The 18,373-nt window shown below is 41.7% G+C and overlaps 2 protein-coding genes across 18 annotated transcripts in view; one reads left to right on the top strand and one right to left on the bottom strand.

Moving 5' to 3' along the window:
- Positions 1–18,373, top strand: part of tns1b (tensin 1b) — a 196,900-nt gene that overhangs the window by 33,868 nt on the left and 144,659 nt on the right. Inside the window, exon 1 of one of the 17 annotated variants that reach the window (XM_085764443.1) lies at positions 1,962–2,259. The exons of 15 other annotated variants lie outside the window; for them this stretch is intronic. In XM_085764443.1, the coding sequence (XP_085620569.1) occupies positions 2,179–2,259 (81 nt within the window). In that variant the 5' untranslated portion in view covers positions 1,962–2,178. Of the gene's footprint in view, positions 1–1,961; positions 2,260–18,373 lie in introns of those variants that run through there. One more of the 17 variants, XM_085764459.1, reaches the window with a different exon arrangement.
- The window catches only part of znf142 (zinc finger protein 142), a 211,709-nt gene that overhangs the window by 84,661 nt on the left and 108,675 nt on the right, over positions 1–18,373 (bottom strand). The window lies entirely within an intron of this gene.

Below are 18,373 nucleotides of genomic sequence, written 5' to 3'. Positions count from 1 at the left end.
GAGAACTTAATGAAGCAGGTTGTACTTCCTGGCCCCTCTGTGTTCTTTCTCTTTAGTAAGGGGTTAAGATGGAGGGAGGAGGCTGTGTTTGGGGCCAGAGGTAGATCCTTCAGGATACGGCTTTCACTCTCAGGCCAAGGAAGTGGAGTCTGACATTGCGAAAGGATAAAGTTGGTGATACTGTTTATTTCTGTTTAGGGTTGCTAAATTCCGGGAATTTTCAAAGTCGGAAACTTTCCATGGGAATTTACGGGAATATATGTGAATAAACGGGAATAAATCAGAAATGTACAAAATTGCAGGTTGGCCCTTAACAGGGAACTTAAATATAGTTGGGGGAAATATATTGTTGCATAATCTTGGCTAAAACAACCAGATTTAATGCAAGTACACTTGAATATCTATGCTATTCCTCAATCACAATCACATGAACACAGAACACTGGGCTATTGAGGCCACGCCCCCTACATGCACCGTGCATTCCTCCATCACATGCACAGATGATTTCAACATTCATGTTTTTGTTGTTCAATAAAAGAATTGATTGTTCATACAAGAATTAAAACTTGATTAAGTTCTACTCACAAATAAATCTGTTGAAATGTCATGTTTTTTAATTGTATTACTTTGCATGAATGTCTGCTTATGACAAAACAAAATATTTACATTTATGTTTGGATATGATACAGTTTGTTTAAATTACCGCCAATTTCGAGTTAATTCCCATAATTCCCATGGAAAGTTTTCAATTTGGAATATTTCCAAAATTCCCCAGTTTAACTTCACATGGAAAGTTTCTGGAAATTTAACGAAAAATTTCCGCCCCTTTGCAACCCTATTTCTGTTATTATTAACAAAGAAGACCAAAACCAACACTGAGTCGTTGTGACTAATGCATCCAGAGTCTGATATCTTACTCCTCTGTGCCACAGGCCTCCATTGTTGTCCTAACAACGATTCAGAACATGTGAGTGAACCACACTGTTGCACTGGGTGACATGTTCCTTCTTCACTGAGAGCACAAACACACTTCAGTTCATTTTAAATCAATCCCACAAACACTATCCTGCTGCTGGCAACAAATCCCCAATATGCGCTCATTAATTCCTCCAGCTTGTGTAATGTTTGTTAAAAGCTGCAGCTGTTTTTCAATTTAAAAAAGAAAAATCTTGCATCTTTAGTCTTTCATTTTTTAAATTATATCTTTGCTTTGTCTTTTCATCGGTGCTGGCATAACTCCTGTCTGCCGGCTCTGTTTTTAACTTCAATGGGCTTCCATGGAAAAAATATGAATAGGAAACATCTTTACTAAGTTTCATGATAAGACTTCTAAACTTGCAGCATATTTGTTTTCGAATGGTACCGGTTTGAAATTTGGTGTGGAAAAGTGTGGAAAGAAGAACTGGTCAGTTTTTCTTTGCTGATTTTGGACGAGGACTGACGGTGTGAAGCTGCAGCAGGTGTCTTCTCTGATCTCCACAGTGATTTAAGTATTGCTTTTCCCGGTGTCAAGAGAAACGCCAGTGGACATTCGTCTCAAGGACGAACACAAGAGGAGACAGAGTTTATGAAATATTAAAATGGGTGCAGTACCAAAATACACAGGGAAAGAGAGCTAGAGAGAGATGGAGAGAGGGGGAGGTGTAGTGCGACGGATGCTGAGGGGTGGAGGGGGTACGAACGGGGGGGCGGCAGGATGAATGAATGAATGAAATTAAAAGTGGTGAGACTTAGTGGGGTAAAGAGGGATGAGAGCGAGAGGAGGGGCAAAATAAGATGGATAATAAGTGGACTATCCCCTCCCCCTTTGCTCCTGTGGAGAGGTGGGGGCAGCAACCCTCCCCTCCAACCTCCCCCCCCAGGAAAAAAAAAGCTTTGTGAAACTTTCCCCCGGCAGAGGGAAAGAGAGAGGGAGAGTGAGCACAGAGGCAGAGGCAGTCAGGATCCAATTTAGGTTGAGGGGAGAGACAGAGGAGGAGAAAGCAGAGTGAGGAAGAGGGAGAAAAGCAGGAGCCTGAGGAGAAAGAGAGTGTTTGTGTTCAGGATAGTCATGGCTTTGCAGCATTGGGCAACTCTTCTCACGCCTGGATTAGATTTAAAGAAGCCCACTGGTCTGTAGCAGCAGCAGCAGCAGCAGCAGCAGCAGCAGCAGCAGCAGCATCACTCCTGTCCGTCACCATGCCGTCTGTCTCCCTCAGCCTGCCAACAGCTCTGGCTGGACCTGCGCGCACCTGGGTCTGCCTGTCCTGCATGTTCTGGGTGAGACAACTTTTCACCTGCCATTTGTTCCCAGGATCACAAGTGACTTGTTAAGGTGTCAGCGTGCCATGCATGGGACTTCTGTTCTGTCACACTTATAGGACCAGAGCTGCAGGAGATAAGAAGACTCTCTGTGTGTGTAAATCTAATTACTTGCAGACTTAAGTTGCATAATACAGCTGTGAGTGACGAGGGAAGAATTAGCTTGATGATGTAATTAATTAGCAAAAAAATACTTGTGGAGAATGGCTGCTGGCTCAGTACCACTCCATCAAATGGAGCTGGTCAGGGGATATTCTGTTGGGTGGTCTGCTTGTCGGGGGTTGGGTGGAGGGTTGGGACCCTGGCTGTGGGGGGCCTTGGCACGGTGACACATTTGAGGGAGGAAGATATTATGAAGCAGAATGGGAGGGTGTGCACAAGGGTCAAACACAACCCTGTGTTGTTTTTCTCCCCCCCCCCCCCCCCAAGATAACACACTCTGCGTTTTCCCCGCCACTCCACACACGCAGACTGAAAACTTCCCTGCTCTGATGCTGTGTTGAATTAAAGTGCGACTCCTGCTCTCTTCCTCCGCTGTCTCTCTCACCCTTTTCCCACTCCCCCTGTGTCCCGCTCTGTCTCGCTCTAGGTGGTTGGGGGACACAGCTATTTTTTGCTTTCTCTTGTATAATTTAATCGGCCGCGCATTCCCGCTCGCAGTGGAGAGGCTGTTTGTGCACTTGTGTGTCTCCTCTGGGTTGGATGTGGTCGGTGTGTGTGCGCCTTTTGCGTGCGTGTCTGTCCACGCTAAAAGCATTGTAAGAGCACAGTCTGGACATTTTGTCTTAAAACGCTCTTGAGTGCTCTTACTAATTTGTGCTGATATGAAAGAACATTCCTGGCTCAGATGTACAACATTGCATGCTGCTCTCCTCTTTTTCTCAGCTGAATAGAGGATGAAAGAGGAGAGCGGCTGAATAGACCATTGAGATTCATCCTTTCCTCATTCTGCACCGGTCCTTTGGGACATGACTTCACACCACTGGCAGAGCTGGGGTTCTTGGCGAAGAGACTGGATAATCTTACAGAGCTCTTCATCAGTTAATTACCATTCTTTCTTTTGAGGAGCAGGAGGCGAGGTGAAAGGGGGGTCGTAAAAGAATCTCAAAGCCCCCCAGCTAAGCTCTGGGTCACTGATTGACTGCATCAGAGCACTGTATGACAAAGCGAGCTCACTTAAGGGGGCGGGGTTCAATCTGAGCCCGTGTATTAGTAGCAAGCCTTAAAACAGTCCTAATATGGGTACACCTTATGTCACAAGATTAGGGTTTGTGTTCACTTGAGAACCCCCTGAATTTGGGTGCATCATATTCCAACATTATTATTCCAAATTTACGGATAGATGCACTGTTAAAGGGATAGTTCAACATTTTGGCAAATAGGCCCATTGCTGCTCAGAGCTACGCTACAGAGGCTCATGGGATTTCTTGGTTTCCCTCATCAAACTCATCAAATACACAATCCAACAACTCCAAAATGCTCTGGTGGACAAGTTGTGACCTGCACATTCACCACGCTATGAGATAATAACGGAACGTTACGAGACTGAGTTGTTTGCGAAGTAAATACAGAGACTGCTTGCGGAAAACTGCCCCTAAAGGCAACGCGCATCAGCTGTTTTGCATCAATTTACCTGTAAAATGTCTCCGTCTCGTAACGTTCCATTATTATCTCATAGTGTGGTGAATGTGCAGGTCACAACTTGTCCACCAGAGCGTTTTGGAGTTGTTGGATCGTGTATTTGATGAGTTTGATGAGGGAAAGAAATCCCATTAGCCTCCGTAGTGTAGCTCTGAGCAGCTTGCGGCTCTGCTCCACCATTCTACAAATAGCTTGCACCAACAAATAAAGGTAACGAACCTACTGCTATGACTATAGGGATTATGGCAATGGGCCAATTTGCCAAAATTTTTAACTATCCCTTTAAATCCTAAATAAGTCTTAATATGGGCACAGGTTTGTTGGAAGAAAAGGGTTAAGGTACATGCATAAAGTCTGAATATTGGCACACTTTATCCTCTCACATCATTGTTAGGTCCCTGTTAATCCTCGAGCACAACTTGGATTCTAGGAGCACAGAAATAAAAATCTTGCAGTTGCCAACAGTTTACAGGGATTTAGACGTTGATTATTGATATTTCTTCAGCTGTCTGTACAATCCTTCCTGCCACACTGATCAGGTTTTTCGTTGTATGGATATAGACCTGCTTCTTGTGCAGCTGGGAAAGTGAGTACAGCTGCAAAAGCTGTTATGTAGCAGTGAGGAGGAAGGAGAGGGACAGATAGAAAGAGGGAGAAGAGAGAGCATGTGAGAGTGAATGAGTAGGTACAGATGCAGGAAACAGACCATCCTCATGAACTAGACAAGATCTATTCCTCTGCCCAGCCTCAAAACGGGGAGGGTTTCCTCTTGTCAGAGCAGGATGGTCCTGGATAAAAGTGGATTTTTCCAGCCTGGAAGCAGAGAGAAAGTGCTCAGGGAAATATAGGAAATGACAGGAACGACTTGAAGGACGGAGGAAATGAACAGAAGATGTGCTGGGTGAGATCGGAGGGTGAAGGGAGTAGGAATGGTGCTGGAGGCCTTGAAAGAAGACCTTCAGAGTGCCACTCCTCCACCAAACACTGTGAATAATTAATGAATGCCAAAATAGGGTTTTAGGGAGAGTTTTATCAGGTTTCTCAGAATTGACGACGAAACCAATCAGATGTCCTCTACTAGCCCGTGGCTGAGAGAAAGTTTGAAGGCCACGCGAATGTTGACATCCAAGAACTTCTGGCTGCATCCGCTTGTCGTGGCTCCAGCGCCAAATGGGTGCGATCTACATAAAGTGGAGCAGACAATTTCAAAACTCTTGGTAGCAGTGGCCAGGTGTGCCTGATCCGACAGCGTGTTGTTATGAACGCTGCTTGGGATCACAGTTGTGTCAGTGCAAATATTGATCCTTGTCTAAGCCTTCAAAGTCGCCAGGGTTCAAAGAACTCCTCGGGGTGATCGATATCCATTAACGTCCACTCAGTCCATCCAGGTTCAGAGTTTGGTCTCAGAAGGATCGCTCTGGGAAATGCTGTTATCTCAGGAATGTTGGGTCACTGGTCTTTAGTTGTCTTGACTAGAAAATAAGACTACTTCACACTGACATGCGTTCATTAAACCAGCCCCTGAAAACAAGAAGCATGTAGACACAGGAGGTCTGCACTCTCAGGCCATTTCTCTGATCGACAAAGGTCTTACAGTATTTACAACATTTCATCCTATTGTCTCTATCCTTTTGGTTATTTTCCTTCATCGCCCACTGCTCCTTCCACTTGTCTCCACCCTCCCTCTTCTCTCCTGATCTGTTGCTAGTTTTGGTTCTTCTCCCCTCTGAAGTTCCTGAGATCACCTCTGATTTGGAGAAAAACGTTCCACATGTGGGGGCCCCTTTGAAATATGCCAAGATTTCTATAATTGTAACATCTGGGGTTTTCGCTATAATGGATTTGCCATGCAGTTTCTTTCCGGCTTGATGCTCACTCAGTTGTTGCCATCCTGTGCAACATGACTCATGCTATTTCCGTCTTTGTGTTGGTCTTTGCCTGCGTTCTCTTGATGGTGCCTTGGTCGAAAAATCTTGAACAACAAAAAGGGAAGTTTAACCCTTGTTCAGTTGATTTATGAGAGTTGTTGAGCTTTGTGTAGACCCCCCGTCCCTCCCGTCCCCCTTTCGTGAAGAGACCCCCAGCCTTTTGCATGCTTCATTGATCACATTGGCCTTAAACCTCCCATGGCTTTCTGGTTTTCCCTGGGGGGAGTTTTCGGGATTCAGAAAACTGAACTCCTACATTATCACAGATTTAAAGGGATAGTTCAACATTTTGGCAAATTGGCCCATTGCCATAATCGCTATAGTCATAGCAGTAGGTTTATTACCTTTAATTGTAGGTGTAAGCTATTTTCAGTACGGCGGAGCGCAGCAGCTGGCTGCTCAGAGCTACGCTATGGAGGCTAACGGAATTTCTTGGTTTCCCTCATTAAACTCATCAAATACAAAATCCCAAAACTCCACAGCGCTTTTGTAGACAAGTTGTGAGCTGCACAACCACCACGCTATGAGATAATGACGGAACGATACGAAACGGAGCCGTTTTCGAGGTAAATTCATACAAAACCGCTGATGCGCGTTGCGTTCAGGGACATAGTTCTGTCATTATCTCATAGCGTGGTGGTTGTGCAGGTCACAACTTGTCTACAAAAGTGCTGTGGAGTTTTGGGATGTTGAATTTGATGAGTTTAATGAGGGAAACCAAGAAATTCCGTTAGCCTCCATAGCGTAGCTCTGAGCAGCCAGCTGCTGCGCTCCGCTGTACTAAAAATAGCTTACACCTACAATTAAAGGTAATGAACCTACTGCTATGACTATAGCGATTATGGCAATGGGCCAATTTGCCAAAATGTTGAACTATCCCTTTAATACATGTATTAAATCTGTGATAATGTAGGAGTTATCAGGAGGAAGGACAAACCATTCAGATGTATCTGAATGGTTTGTCCTTCCTTCATAGTAGTCACTAATTCAAAATTACCAGATTTTTTTCACTCTCTTTCAGACTTCTCACTCTCTTTCAGACTTCTCTCTGGTGTTTAATATGTTACATAAATGTCTTATAATAACAGATGTTTATGATAATATTTTCAAATTTCCAGTCAACTTTTAACATTGATCATAAGGCCTTATGGAATCACACCTGCTAAATGCTACTGCTCCATTAATGAATCTGTTACCTACAGGGCCCTTCCATCAGTCAATGGTCAGGGTCAGGCCCCTGTCACAAAAAAACATGCTTGGGCACCGGTGGCCCGGCGATGGGCCGCGGATGGGCCGCCGGTGCCACCCTACCACCGGGCTTAACAAGTTTTCTGGGGGAAACCCTGATAATGGAATCTTGTGTTAAGAGTCAGAATATCCTTTTCTGATGATATTTTAAGTAATTTATGGCAGGCCCACTCAGTTTAAAATACATCGTTAACCCATAAAGTTGGAATATATATATATATATATATATATATATATTTTTACATCTTCTCATGAAATGATTGTGACAACATGATTTATTCTTGATAGAGTGCATTTCTATCTTAAAACGTTATCGATCAACCACTTCCAAACATATCACGGTGAAAATTAAACCACAATTAACCTGTATAATAGACACTTCATGGGCAAATTTAGATATGTATTGCAAAAACACCTACAATTGCAACTGGTATTACAGTAGTACTGTATGATGGAATGTGCCAATATCATTTTTGACCTTCTCTGTGTGCACTTGTCACACCACAATGAGTCCTAAATAACTTTGCAATCTATAATAATTGTTTTTGCTGTGAAATTTCTGCACACTCCCAACATCCAAAACCTTAAATTTGACCAACATATCAGTTTCTAACAACTTTTCTTGACAACTCAACATTTTCTAGCTTAATACCACAATGTATTTTGTGTATTTCATAGCATGGCTTATTTTTTTAAAGCACTTTTATTTTACCACTGTTTTGCTTAAATTAGCTCTTGACAGCCCACAGTGGGAAATACATTCATACAGGTGACCTCACTCAAGGAAATGCCTGTCAGACTCTTGAGGACAAGTAGGGTCAAGGGTCACAGTTAGAGAAGTGAAACCACAGAGTAGACTGGCCACAGACTTGGCTCTGGAGTGTGGGGAGGTGTCTGGCCCTGGTAGTGATTAAGATTGGACGACAGGAAGCTCATTGTGGGGTCTGCCCCCCCTGGATGCTGAAAAAACAATCTGCTGCAATTTTGTCACAGAGGCTACAGGAATGTTATTGAGACAATAACACATCGGTGTTTACATGGCAGGAAATAAATAGTGTGTTTAAGTGAAAAACATACACCAGTGTCACTGAGAGATTTATCTTAACTTCCAGATCTGCACACTTAGTTGTAGTTGCTGTTTTTCAGTATCAGCTGTTTTATGCTTGAATGAACCCCCATCTCAGTTTAAGCTACAGTACTACTGCTGCTGCTGCTGATGTTGCCATCGTCAGAAATGTGATGCACCTTTATGTTAAATCATATAATACAACTTTTTTTTTGTTGCTCTGGTGTGGCCAATAGCTCATTATAGATGATTATTCTTTTGATCTGTTTCAATACATGTTGGCACATAATGCAGTGTCATCATAACATTAAAACAACACACACCATGCTGTTTTGTGGCCATTCTGGCTGTGGCCCAGTTATGTAGACTTACTTTAAAAAACCTGAAGCCTTGGCTTCAACCTTCTAAACTGTTTTAGTTTCCAGGTCCTTTTAAAGGTTTAATATCTTGTTTATACGGCATGTTTAGTATCCAGTGCCACCTTATATGGATATGGTCCACATCACATGTTTGCAACCCAATCAGTGTTAGCCAAAACATTCCTTACATGTACGTGTAGACTCAAACTTTGAGTTTCTTCAAAGCCAGAGCAGCACACAGCAGCCAAGTTTAACAAGAAACTGTTTTTACACAGCAACAAAGCACAACACTGATCAAACACAGGATACATGTCACTTTATTAAATCTCAGGCCAGAACTTTATTCACAAGTATGAATATGAGAGCTCTGACATCATGATAAAGCACTTTTTAGAGTTAGAGCCTGGAGATTCCTTCTGAACACCAGTATTTTTTTCTTATCTGTCCCATCTGTACAGTCTGGATTGTTTGAGGAGATCAGGATCTCTTCTGGCACCATTTTCCAGTGTGTCAGTCATTGGCCTTTACCAAAGAGGCCCCGAGACCTTGTTAGTGCCATGATAACCTCTAACTCTGGATGTGATCTGAGACCTCCTGTGGATACCTATGCATTCAAGTGTGAGGCCAAACAATCCTTATTAGAAGTGGCGCTGACAGCTTCCTGCTGTGCTGCCTGTGCATTAATCTGAAGGGATTCCAGTTTACATTTGAGGGATTTAAGTTTTTACCACTCTTGTGGTTCACACTCGAAGAAGTGAACTTTCTCTGAGGTATCAGCATGAGTATGACAAGTCATTTGATGGATTTATTTGATTTCCCCATTTTATTTGTCTTTGACAACAATTCAGAGAGGATTTTTATTCAGTTTAGAAGAACAGAGGAGGCACTCTTTCTGTGAGATCTAATCATCAGAACAAAATCCCCCCAAAACATATCATCCCCATCATTCTTGGAGAACATTTCGGGGTTATGGTTTTAGTTTCATCTGTCTCGTCCAAGTGCCTGATCCTCTGCCAACCCAGCGTGATATGGAACACGTGCTGTTTTCCCTTTGCAGTTGGTTCTTCTGATGAAGTTTGGATGTCTTTGATTAAACCTGTTTTATCCCTCTGTATCCGTGCTATTGGCAAGGACCTTTCCTCTTGCTTTTACTTGGGGCTTGTAGCCATCTTTGTTCCACATGTATAATTTATTTTCATAGGCTTAGGCTGCTATATCACAATAGTGGGAGAGAAAGTTCAGTGCTTTGTTCCCTTGAACAGACTTTTTGAAATCTTCACTTGAACACAAATCCAAACATTTACAACATTTTTAAAATGTAGATTTGTTGTAAGATTTCAAAACTTTATTTTGAAAATGATTTCTTTTAAACTGTTTCTTTATTTTTTTATGCAACACAGAGAATGAGTCATACATAGACAGAGCTATGTAAGACAATACAGGGATGTTAACATGATGTTTTTCTGAATTGTGAGGTTACTGAAGAATCACAGGGCTATGAAATGTTTCACTCATGAAAACCTGAAATGTCTGTGGATGACCAGAAAGTCATTTCACAGCAAGTCTAGTCTAGCAAGCTCCAGAGAATTTATGTGGACATGTTTCTTTGGCAGTGATCAAGAGATGATTTCAGGGCCAGAATTGAGTTGCAAACACTGGTTAACCTCAAAAACAGAAGGCCAGATTGTAGTTCACAAAAATAAAAGAAATATGTAAAGGGTGAAGTGTGGAGACCATCCCATATGTCAAACATAGGGCTGATCTCCTTCTGGCTGCTCATGGAACTGGCACCATGGTTTTCATTTACTATGTTCTGTCTGTGCTGATCAAATTAAAGCTACATTTCATTGTAGCACATATTATTTTATTTAGAATTGAATGTGTTGAATCCTGAGAAACTGTCCAAAGGTTTAAAGGTCAGGGCTGTCTCAACAATAAATAAAGCAGGGTGTATTAACAGATTAAATCTAAACAGTGTTTTCCACTAAACATGATTAGATTAGTTTAATAAAGATTTTATTTCCTACTTTTATGAATCCAGTGAATATGGGTTCACTGGATTCACACAGACTTATTTATTTGTGTTGTACAGTTTTCTAGGGACAGGGTTGCTTGTTTTTCTTTTTCTTTTTATTACATTTACTATGCTATCTTTAGATTTTTTTCTCTGAATTGCCTATAGGTGCTTTGGCTGATCAGCTCACCTCCTGAAACCACTTAGCCTTTTTTAGATGTGAAAACAGAAAGAGACACAGACACAGTCATTCCAAATATAGAACTAGATAAATAAATGTAATAAATTACAAATCTAGGAGACATGGCTCGACTTCAATGCCTTCAATGTCTTGCTGACTTAGTTGGTTCCACCTGATACAGGCCAGATGCCATTTTAGGATTCAAACTTTTTGCATAGCTTCAATTTGTGACGATCATTGGAATGGCAGGAAAAAACAGTTCTTTCCAGCTCGTGTCCTGCAGAAGACCAGTTTGGATGCTACAGCCACACCAGCATCCTTAGATGGCTACACAAGGTATAGCATCATTTTGATCAACACACCAGCGTCGGCATGCTCGCATGCTCGCAGTGAGTACAAACATGCCGATGAGGCAAGTCAAACCATAGGACAGGGCATGTCTAAACTATGCCACAAAGGGTCGTGTGGCTGAAGGTCTTTGTTCCAACCAATCAAGAGCAGACGGTTTGACCAATCAACTGTCTGAAGACTGAGATCAGTTAATTAAATGAGTCAGGTTTGGTGTGCTGCTGCTTAGTTGGAGCAAAAACCTGCATCCACACAGGCCCTTAGTTTGGACATACTGTACCTGGATGAAGACTTAAGGGAGCATTCAGGTTATCACAATTCACATGTGTGGACAATCAATTGTCAATTGTAACTCATTTTATGGCAATAATCCAACATTGGACAGACATATCTATCACAAGAGCCAGACTTGCTATTAGCACGGCTGGAAATAAAACCTGATGGGAACAGCAGCAGTAGGGTTTGATCAGGGACATCACATGGAAATGATATCACACCAGCTTCCACAGAATTATGGAGATTAATTAAAAAATCATCATAATTACAGTAACACTGGAAAAATGATGTGCACATCAACAAAAATATTTAGCAAATCTTTGCACAGCCAAGTATTGTTTAGTGCTACTATTGTTTGGTCAGCATTAAAGTTTGGGAACATCTTTACCAAAAAGCAGGAACTACTTTTTGCCAATTGTGTCTCAGTTGTTCCTCTCCACAACCCCCCACCCCCCCACAAAGGAAACAAACTCTTGCTCTTTCACCCCCATGTTAATTGACTGAAGACCAAATCCCGACAACCAAGATGAGCTGACCCCTCTGTGTTACTCTCTCAGTGCTGCCGATAGTCTGAGAAAAAGATGGGATAGTTTTTCTTCCTTCACTTCTGGATGACTGAGTAATTTCCTCCCTGGGATCCACCTCACTGGGATGAAATGCATGTAGAGAGAGAGAGAGAGAGAGAGAGAGAGAAAGAGAGGAGGGGGGGCAGAGCGGGAGGAAGGAGAGACTGGAATGCCTGGGGTGCATTTTTCCCCCAAATGAAAAGCAGGTGACTGTTCATTGTAAGGCCACTTGGTTAGTGGGAACTGGAGAGCGGAAGAAACAGGAGGAAGGAAAGGTCTAAAAAGAAAGAAAAAAAAGAAACCCCTCTTCTCTCTGGTATTTAGCTGTGAATTGTTGCCCGCTGCACTTGTTCTGTAGTGGGCTGCTTACAATTAAGAGATTCACAGTCACTTCCTTCTTCAGCTGTTGATTGTACTGTAACATGTCATTCAGGATAAGTTGGTTTTATACGTAATAGGAAACAGGCTTTTTCTTTTGGCTTTTTTTAAATCTGCTTTACATTTGTCATTTTAAGAGTTGGACAAGAAGTCAGTGCAAATCTGTCTGGATGAGTTATCTGGAACTATTATGCTCCAAGAACATGACGTCACCACTGAGATGCTCTGTAGTAGCTCACCGCTCATGGCAGAATGACAGTCACTAACATTAGCCCATAAAAATGAGTTTGCTGCTGATTTAAGGAAATCATACTTTCACATGCATCTTGGAAATGGAAGTTTCATAATTAATAGGCCTAACAAATTAATGCTGCGTGAGGCTCAAGCATGATATTTGAAACAAGGATAACTTAATCTAATTCTTTTTCATATGCTTAACTTTATCCAATTGTTTATTAATGGGGATTGGATGAATACATGTAATTGTGTGTAGATGATGGCTGTCACCAGTTTTGACCTCACAAGCGTTTTACTCATGGAAATGAAGTGAAATGTTTCATCCCATGTGAAATGTGCTGTGTATTGTACTGCTTTGTGTTTCTTTAGCTGTACAACGATGATGTAGTCTGGAGATAATTTCAGGGGGTGGGGGGTTGTACAAACAAAGTGAGGCATTTCACAGTAGATTATTTTCCAAACTTTTATAATGTGGTTTTTACCAGCCCAGTCCCCTGACAGTGTCATCCCTCATGTCGAGCTGCAGCTTTGACAACTATACTGTTCTTTTAACCTCCAAAGAACCTAGAACAAGACAAGTAGAAGACATGGACTTGCTGTGGGAAATCATGGAGGACAGTTTTCTCTCTGGGCTGACATTTTATAGACTAAACAATTCAAAGGAAAAACAATCAGCAGTTCAATTTATTATGAAAACAGTCATTACGTTCACATAGATGAATAAAGACACTAACACACTCATAGTTTTAATTTGCCTTCTCGGTTGGTTTTTGTTGATAGATCATTAACTGTGCTGTTGACAGTCATTTTAAAATTCTCATAATGCTAAATGCTTGCTTAACTGTAATTCTTTTTTCTTAGCATGATCTCTGAATGTTTCTCAAGCACGCTTATATATCCAGTATATCAGTCCTAGCATTAGGTTTGCAGTAGCATTTGGATACTTTGACAGTGGTTTCTACCTGACATCCATTTAGTACACTGCAAAAACTCAGACTATTTGTCTTATTTCTTGTCAAAATAAGACTCATCACCTACAAATGAACTTGTTGTTCACATGAAATAAGTAGAAAAATCTGCCGTGAAAGCAAGTGTTTTGAATAAGGAAGAAGAACTTGCTCCACTATCAAATTTTTCTACTTATTTCAAGTTAAAATATGCTTGAAAGAAGTAAAACATGTCTAAAAACAAGCTACTTTTTAATGTCATGAGTCTTATTTTGAGTATAATGAGATTTGTTTTGACTAGAAATGACATTTTGACTAGAAATAAGACAAATATTCTTGGTAAGATTTTTTCAGTGTACTGTATTAGCATCAGTCACCATCAGTTTACAAGTAGCATTAGCTTCATTTAGCACAGGTTTAGTGTCTGTCAATAACCTTCCACAATCACAGCTCCTGTTACTCCACCAATTTGTTAGTTATCTTAAGTTCCAGTGCCTGATGCAGTCAAGTGTTTTTGTGTCCGTGAATCCATTAATAAATAATTCTTTAAAGGTGTCAGCAAAAGTTGCATGGGGCAGGAAATGACCCAAAGTGGCATCTGGGTTACTTGAAACCTTTGGCATGTGTTCAGAGTTTTAATTCAAGACTGTGAATTGAAAGAGGAGCAGAGTGACCCTGGGTGGAAAATGTGTCTTATTGTTCTATAGACTTTTAAAGTGGCAAGCAGAGTCACTTTTCAAGGGCCGAAGTTGCTGATCAGCACTGATGAAATCCTGTTTGCCAGGAAACACGCTTTGCCTGTTTATGCATTTTTACATTAATGTTGCACATCTGATAGATATCCAGTAAAGGAGGTGGAATATAAGATGATGATCAGTTGAGTAGTTATTTCTAGGGCTAAACCTAAAGTAACAGTAAATTGAAATCATTGGGTCTGATTTATTTCAGTCGAAATGAGTCTTTTTTTTAAGACTCTGCCTCCGTGTCACTGTGAACCCTCTCATTCTTAACTAGCTGCATGTTTCTGTGTGTGTGTGTGTGTGTGTGTGTGTGTGTATGTGTGTTTTGACAAATCTGCTCCTTTTGACGAGATTGGGCATCATCAAAAGAAGAGCTGTGGTTGGTCACAGATCAAAACAAGGATTTCACTGTTTTGCTTGTAGGCGAAAGTGACAGCCTCTCTGCCTCTTTCCCATGGGCCTCAGTGCACTGCAAACTACTTGGCTTCTTTATAGTCATGTGACAACACGAGGGGAGACAGTGTGAGGGTGTGAGAGAGGGAGTGGATGTGTTGCGATAAGGTGACTGGACAGGAGGGGAGAGGTGGTGCAAGTCCTGACTAGATGAGGGCAGAGTCTAGAGGGACGGGGTCAGGCAGAGGGGAAGAAGGGAGGTGAAGATGGGTCAAAGGTCAGCTGAGAAAGATGAAGAATAGCTGCCTTGTTACATGGGAACCTACCCCATGAGAGGGGGCAGGGGGGAGGGGGGTAGGACAAAAAAGAGAAGAGGCTGTGTTGGAAAGTATTGAGCAGAAAAGTGAAAGAAAATCTAGCAACTAGAAAATGCATTTCCTGAAGGAAATACGTGTGAATGCTGAAAGCCATTGCACAAAGAGTGCAAGTGGTGAATGCTTTCAATATTTACACTAATTACACTCATGAGCAAGTAGTTTTGTTTGGTTACTCATTGAGTTATTGTCTCATATACTGTACACACACACACATACACACTAACAGTCACAGATGGAGACATGTGGTAGTCACCCCACTGTGCCTGGTTGAAATATCCATCCATGCATATGGTGTCCCATATGAGAGACAGGCGCGTCAATGGCTGATTAACCCAGTTGATTAGAGAGGTCTCGTTGAGTCTTCTGGCTCCACCAGGATGAACAATGGGCGCGGGTTAGAGGGGGCAGTGACGTGGTGCGTCTGTGTGTGTATGCTTCTCGCTGACTTCATTCAGACTGTAGGGAATCACAGCAGCGACCCAGTGACGAAGGCCAGAATGTTTGTGTTGGTCTGACATGACTGCTGTTGGCGGCCTGGGCATGAACGCATCGTCTGTGTTTGTCTTTCTGTCCCTCCACCTGTTGGTACACCTCAGTTATTTTTCCACATGTAATACTGTTAAAGGTTAAAGAGATGATGTTTTCCAGTATGAAGGTCAAACATTTAGGCAAGGCAATTTCATTTGTATATCAAATTTTTACAGTTTGTCTCAAAGGGCTTTACACAGCATCGATACAATATCCTCAGCCCTTAAACCCTCACATTGACCGAGGAAAAACTCCCAAGAAAACCCTTTTAACCGAAAAACTGGAAAAACCTCAGGGTGAACAACAGAGGAGGGATCCCTCTCCCAGGACGGGCTGCAGGCGTGCAATAGATGTTGTGTACAGGCAAGGAAAACAGTTTACAACATGGAATATGGGATCTATTTCAACAATCCAAGTGCATGCTCTGAACCATGTGTTTCTATGTGAGGGCTGGAGGGTAAGATGACAACTACATCAGTGTGTAACTAGCTGTTAACATGACCTTTAATGTTTGATTATGGTCCTATGATGTGTGTTTGGTCTGAGAATTGTGGGCTAATGATCACCAATCAGGCACAATGATCATTTATTGAGTTAAAGGGCAAGAAGTGGAAAGCATTTGGTTGTTCTACAACACTGGCTCAGACTGACATATCTCAAGGATTGCTATGACATTTTGTACATTCATGACATTGGTCACCAGAGGTTGAATTACAAGAATGCCGAGTCAAACCTTTTATTTATCCAGTGAAACATCTCAATGTCTCTTGGATTATATGGCATGAAATATTGCTACTTGGACATTCACGGTCCCCAGATCATGTTAATAAATGACTATGGTGACATTCTCTGTAGTGATTCCACAATTGAGCAAATCATTTCAACATCTATTGGATGGATTTCCGTCAAATTTGGTTCTGGTATTCATGCCCCTTTCAGGATGAGCCCTTTAACCCTTTGTCTATCTCCGTCTTCATGTCAACATTTCTCTGTCGAGTTGTTTTCGAGGTAAATTCATGCAAAACCGCTGATGCGGGTTCCTGTCGATGGCAGTTTTTCAGCAAGCAGTCTCTGTATTTGCCTTGAAAACAACTGTGTCTTGTAATGTTCCATTATTATCTCATAGCGTGGTGAATGTGCAGGTCACAACTTGTCCATGACAGCGTTTTGGAGTTGTTGGATTGTGTATTCCATGAGTTTGATGAGGGAAAGAAATCCCATTAGCCTCTGTAGCGTAGCTCTGAGCAGCTTGCGGCTCTGCTCCACCGTTCTACAAATAGCTTGCACTGACAGTTAAAGGTAATGAACCTACTCCTAACACTATAGGGATTATGGCAATGGGCCAATTTGCCAAAATGTTGAACTATCCCTTTAAATATCAGGATGTTAGCATGCTGATATTAGCATGTAGCTCAGAACGTTCCTGTGGCGTAATGCATCCTGACAAAGACAGACTTCTAAAGTGAATTCATCTGCCATTGGCTCTGAACTATATGTTTGTACACCCTAAAACATAAATGCACCAAGTTGATAGATGAAGGCCAACGAACAGAAGTTAGGCTACCTGGACTGTTTTGCTTTCCAGAGTTTCAAATATCCTGGGATTTCTGTCCAGTGCAGACGTGAACAAGGCTCCACGTGTATATGAGGTAATGCATGAAGTGCCGAAAGTGAACGCCAGTGTAATCAGAGGTGAAATCTGTGTGCGTTTGTGTGTCTACGTAAGCCTGCATGACTCACATGTTCAAAACAGTTGAGGGAGAAGTTGTGAGTTCTACACTTAAGGAGAAAAACAGTGTCTTGGTGATTACCTTATTCAGCTGGAATGTCCGTCACATAGCAGAGTCTGGAAGGGTTTATCTCCATAGTATAACATTACCTAACACCTAATACTGAAGCTGCCCAGTGTGATTCTTAAACACACTTCATCCATTATTATTACTTCAATGCTGCTGTTGGAAATTTGAGACACAGTCTTTGACAAACACCAGTTTTCCAGATATTCTTAAATTGATAACTTTAATTAAATGATAAAGTTCATATCTCAAATTTTACTTTAAGTTGAATGTTACTTTCTGAAAATTGTGCTATTTTGAAATTGTGTTGTGTCATGTGCTGAAGCAATAGTGTATTGAAGACCAGAGAAACCAGAGGTTTCTTATGACAGGACTGAAATTTCAGCCACATTTTTCCTACAAGATCACTCTCTTTCCTCTGCCTGTCTGTGTCAGGTTCTCATCTTCCCTTTCCTGTCTGCTTGTCTGGTTGTTTTCCTGTCTTTCTTTACTTTGGCAGAGTGCACTGACGCTCCGGTCCAGTGTTACGGAACACCTAAAGAAACTGCAACATGTCTTATCTCTGACTTGTTGCTTAGCTTCACATTTTAATCCCTTTGACGTCAGATTCACCTCTAGCCAGCGGTTGTGTTAAAATTATAATGACAGTCACAGCAATTTGCAGTGTTTGTAGGGAAAAAACTTTTTTTTTTAATGTCTATGTGAAAACTGGTTGATGAACACTTAGCATGTTGCCAAACATGGACACATGGACATGACCCATTTAAACTGTTATATGCTTATATGCAATAGATCAAATAACTGTAATGTAAAAGCTGCCAGATGTAAAGACATTTCTCTTTTTTTTTTTTTTTTTTTTACAACAACCTTGCAGACAGTCAGCAGCCAGCTTGTAACCACACTGTACCCATATTAAAATTAAACTTCTGGCCCAACGTATGCCAGAGTCCTCAGCCTGAGTCCGGTCCATACTAGATTCCAGCTGTTGTCCAGTGGTGTTGTTTGAGAGCCACAATGTTTTTTGTGTATGAGCACAACAATTTAAGTTC

The sequence above is a fragment of the Trachurus japonicus genome, chromosome 21, assembly GCF_045865225.1.
Source record: "Trachurus japonicus isolate A0001 chromosome 21, Traja_1.0".
Classification (NCBI taxonomy): domain Eukaryota; kingdom Metazoa; phylum Chordata; class Actinopteri; order Carangiformes; family Carangidae; genus Trachurus; species Trachurus japonicus.
The sequence above is the reverse complement of the archived record's forward strand: the minus strand, read 5'-3'. Positions and strand labels throughout refer to the sequence as shown.